Source organism: Linepithema humile, chromosome 5 (genome assembly GCF_040581485.1).
Source record: "Linepithema humile isolate Giens D197 chromosome 5, Lhum_UNIL_v1.0, whole genome shotgun sequence".
Taxonomy (NCBI): Eukaryota; Metazoa; Arthropoda; class Insecta; order Hymenoptera; family Formicidae; genus Linepithema; species Linepithema humile.
The window spans coordinates 23,488,603-23,493,375 of NC_090132.1; the positions used below are offsets into that span (position 1 = coordinate 23,488,603).

General features: G+C 40.4%; 1 protein-coding gene across 1 annotated transcript; it reads right to left on the bottom strand.

Annotated features, from left to right (window-relative positions):
• Positions 1-79: 79 nt before the first annotated feature.
• On the bottom strand, positions 80-4,344 carry LOC105670321 (uncharacterized). Its single transcript, XM_012363787.2, has 3 exons — positions 4,051-4,344; positions 3,782-3,898; positions 80-3,698 (listed from the first exon to the last, which is right to left on the bottom strand). Exons 1-3 carry the CDS (start codon positions 4,144-4,146, stop codon positions 528-530), a joined length of 3,384 nt encoding a protein of 1,127 aa, XP_012219210.1. The 5' UTR covers positions 4,147-4,344; the 3' UTR covers positions 80-527.
• Positions 4,345-4,773: the final 429 nt, after the last annotated feature.

Here is a 4,773-nt window from a genome sequence, read left to right on the forward strand (position 1 = left end):
ATTTTATATGACAGCGCATTGTGCCGAAATCTTTCGTCGCCATTTAAGAACAAGAAAAAAAGAGAACACAAGGAACAAGTAAATCTGTGAATAAATTTTATTGTCCTATTACATCTCGTAATAAAGATAAACAATTCTATGAATAGAACATTATTTATTTACAGTAAAATATCTCTGTTAATTATATTTCAAACTTGTAGAGAAAATATACATACGTATATATAGAGAATAATTTATATGTATATATATAATATATATATATATATAAGAAATTTTAGTTATATGATAAAATACCTATAGATATATATCTATCGAAGCTTTCTTAAAAATATGTTAGTCAACTCGAATACCATATTGGTACTGTTAGAAAAATAATTTAGAATGTTATCAACAGCCTTTACTTTTTGGCAAAAAAAAAATAAAGATATAATATTGTACACGTTTGAAGAAAACGGTTCCTTTTTCTGGTTGTACAGTAACGAAGCGTCACACAAATTCGCGGTGTCTATATTACTATGTACAATTAACTACCAACCGATCCAATACGATCGATTGTTCGTTACGATCTTCTTCCAACCATGCCAAGGAGATTCTAAGTTTTCGCGCGTCGGCAGCGTTTCCGAAAACACGCTGCCGACTTTCGATTGCATGCCCTTTAATTTCGATTTCTTCGACGTGTTCGCCGCCAACGTGCTTTCGTCGTCCTCTTCTTCAATATCTTGATACTGCAATTCGTCGTCCAAATAAACCACCATATTGTTGTCCTCGTTATTCGTATACTTGTCGTACTCTTCGGCAACGTCTCGCTTGGTCACTTTGCTTGTGGCCACGAGTGTATTTTGAAGGATCTCCGGGTCGTGGGCGGCTTGAGAAGATCCCGGTTTGAGTATAGGCTTGAATCCGATCGATCTGAGTCGCGCAATCCGCAAATCGCTGTCGAAAGCGTTCACAGGTACGAAGGCTGACGTTGTGTCCTGCAAGGAATCCGCGAACTCGGCAGCCTTGTCCTCCGCAAATGCAGCGACGGGACAGAGCCGCACTGTTTGGTAAATTTCGGAGCCCCGATCGTCCAGTACGACGCCGCATATCGATTCCGACTTCAGCTTCGCCAGCTTGTCCCACTCCATCTTCAGAATAGCCCTCTGATCGTCCAGCTGTCCGATAACGTAGACTTCCGGATTCTCGGTGATGAGTCTACATTGCGTCATCGCGTCCGTCGTGTTGGGCTTCTCGGCTTGTTTCTTGTGTAAGTTTATGTGCGACGTTTGAGCGGCGCGCTGCGACAAGGTGACCGTTGTCTGCGCCAGTTTCTTCCGAAGACATCTGTCGAAGGAAGTCTTAGAAATATTGCGATCGTCGACCTTAACTATCTCCTTCTTTCTATTGTTAGAATTGTTATTGTTATAATTGCAATCTTCACTTTTATTGTTGCTAGCGGTACTCTGAAGATTTTTCGATTTTTGCATCGAATTTTTAATGTCTTTGCTATTTGCGTGTAGAGTGCTAGACACCTTGTATCGCTCCTTAGCTTGCCTGTCCCTGGCACGCTGACGAGTGACTTTGGTCAACTTACTCTTCCGCTGGAAACTAGACTTGCATCGCTTGCTAGGCGAATATAATACAGCATTGAATGTATTGTAGTATCTCTTGTTCGTGAACGCGCTGTTTCGGCATCGTAACCTCCTGTTTCGAGGCCCGCGTGTTACGGGACCGAAATTAGCGTCTATTGACAAATTGGCGACCTCTCTATCTTGCTTCTTGTATCTGTTCTTCTTGATCGACGAATTAGAAAACTCCTGCTTCGCCAATACCGCGCTCCTGTCAGACCTCAGACGTGTTTTTATGTCATACGAACTACGAGTATGTTGCACAATAGCTTGAAGCGAGGTTTGTACACGTAACGGCGATAAATACTCGGTGTTCTCGCTAGACACGCCACTTCGATTGTTCTTTCTCGCATTATTATTGCACTTGTCATCTGCATCGTTGCAGGATTGCCGATCAGGCAGCACTTTATCGAGTTTTCCCGCGTCCAGCTGTTTCTTCACTTTCCACGATATACTCTTAGATTTAGAATATCTACAGTGTCTTCTGTTGTCCAAGCACGCGACATTCTCCTTCACGTTGTCTTCCCCTTTGCGTCTCTTCTTCAGATTCACCTTTGGCGACGTAGGCGTTTCGTTCTTCGAATCTGGCGTTGTTGCTTGCGTCGCATTCATCATTGCATATTCTTCGGTCGTCAATCCTATCACATTGCCAATCAGTAATTTCGACAGAGGATGATGCTTCTCTTTGTTAATCAGATTCAAGATTTTGTCCGGCGTTAGAGAGTCCAAGGATTTTATGTTTTGCGCACAGAATGGTTCGCTCGATATCTCCGAAGCATCTTGGCTCTGAGTGATTTTTCCTTGCGTCACAATTGAATTCTTCGTTTCATGGTGTTCTTCGGCATTTAATTTCTGTACTTCTGGTTCACCATTAAGATTTAATTTCTGTGCGTTCAAAGATTGCTCGGTATTTTGAAGCTGCTCTTCATGCTCAATAATATCTGTGTCATTATCGAGGCCGTTTAGCGACGAAGATACGGAATGCGAATGTTCCGATGAGAGTGCGACCTGCGAATAGACATTTCTTCTACGTTTACTCAATGGACAAGTGATTTCGTTCGTGTTGTCAGTCGCAATGTAACCATTGTATGATACATTTTCACCTGGCCAAGAATTAATTCGCGCCCTGTCCGTATCTATCTTCCCGACAGGTTTGCTGTCCTCTTTTGGTGTTGAACGAACACCCTCTATGTCCAGTGCCGAGCGGACAGCGATGTCGATCGGCTTGGACGGTTTGTGCAACATCGTGGAGACATTCTTCTTCGCATCTTGAGTGTTATGCGACGACTCGTACAGGCCCATACGTATCGAAATGTTTGTACTGTGAGTTTTAGTTGTGGACGCACCAAGGCACGTTAACGTCTTTCGATCGGATACAGAAGTTGACGTCGTACATTCCACGTTATTTGGCGTTTTTTTGAAGACATGACGTGTGACAATGGAACTTTCAGGTACAGACTTCCTGCTGACGTCAATTGGCAGTACACTTTTCACAACTGACATATCTTCACGATTATCACTGTGACTGAGTTTCCGCTTCTCACAAATTCCGCTGGTGTACGAAGACTTTCTCAAGTCGTACGTATTCGGACAGTTCAATTTGTTCAATGGAACACGTCGCGCAGATGAATCTTCCGAGGTTTTGCTGTTCCAGCTTGGCGGCTCCTGATCAGCTAGACGCATTAGGGCAAACTTATTATATTTGGTGCCATCCAAAGCTTCACCTATCCAACAGGCTATGATTACGTAGAGTCCATCGTATCTGTATCCTGTGTTAGGCGCTATTTCATTTTGCAGATTGTAACTTCTAATTAATCTCAATGGTATTTGATTTTTGTAATTGTGAATAAATGGATCAACGCTGGATTGATCCTCGCAATATATCTTGCCAGTTAGCGTAAGATAATCGCCAAAATCCACATCTTCATTCATGTTAGTGTGCGAGGTGCAAACAGAGACAACTCCAAATGGTCCTTCATGTATATCAACATCAAAGGGATCATGCACGCGATCTCTGGAGCAATCCATGCGTATACCCCACCAGGATCCAGGTGGAAATCTCAAGATTGGACCATACCAGCAATTTGTAACCTTATATAAAACACATAAAATATATTTAAATGCAATGTTATTTTATATGTCATTATTTGATGAAGATCAAAAAGAATACTTACATTCTTGTTGTAACATGATGGGCTCGACTTATCTGAAGCTTTTCCTGAGTTTGTTTCCACAGTCTGATTGAGTTTGCTAAAGAATTTGTTCAAGTCTTGTTTAGCTCGATTCTTTCCCTAAAAAACATGTTAATAATATTAATAAATGCAATGTTAGATAAAAACAATAAAATAGTAAAAACAAAATAGAAAGGACAGGATTCTGCGGAACACAGGTAACGGTCCTCAGTTGGATAGTACAGGTAAAATAGCGCCTTATGGCACAATACCTGATTCTTAATTCGCGCCTCATGCAGCCTCTTCTCATTCTCCTGACTTGTATTTGCACATACAATCCTCAAGACGTCGTTGCTCAGCCGAGCCATTTTGCAAACGATCAGGATCACTAATCAATCACATACGCTAAGATGCGTTTCACAACTGAAAAATTCGTTCTACATTCAGACGATGAGCCCTCCCGCGAATGCAAATGGCCGCTATCCGCGGTTGTCTTGTCGATAACTCGCGATAACTTCACGATGTAAACACACGGATAAATTAGGTCTGTTCGTTCTAGTTGCATTCAATTTCTCTCATCTTTATATATTTGTCTATATTCATCTGTTTTATTTTAAAAATAGACTACGTATATAAACAAATTTATTTAAATATTGCGTTAAATCACTTTAGATCAATGAATAAATAACTGTAAGTATTATTGCGACAATTCTTTATTGACGTTAAATCTATTGGATATAACGCAACAATTTCTTATTTTTATATAATTAATTATATAATTAAGTATTGCATTTGCTTGCAAAAAATAAAAAAAAAAGTGATGAATTATATGTATTTTTATGAATAATGCTGATTTATGCATCTAGGGAGAACAAAATAGAACATACTTGCATTGTTTAAATATAAGTACAAACAGAGCTTAAGGGAACGAAAAAAAGCATTGGAAACGGCATCTATAGAAGGCGGTCTCAGTGTGTTCTATGGTCGCAAGATGG

Bases quoted from the DNA above. Each gene is read 5' to 3' on its own strand.
- LOC105670321 (XM_012363787.2), bottom strand. From the start codon at position 4,146: ATGGCTCGGCTGAGCAACGACGTCTTGAGGATTGTATGTGCAAATACA. The intron at 3,899-4,050 runs GTATTGTGCCAT...CATGTTTTTTAG, and splicing joins AGGCGCGAATTAAGAATCAG to GGAAAGAATCGAGCTAAACA. The intron at 3,699-3,781 runs GTAAGTATTCTT...GTTTTATATAAG, and splicing joins CATCATGTTACAACAAGAAT to GTTACAAATTGCTGGTATGG.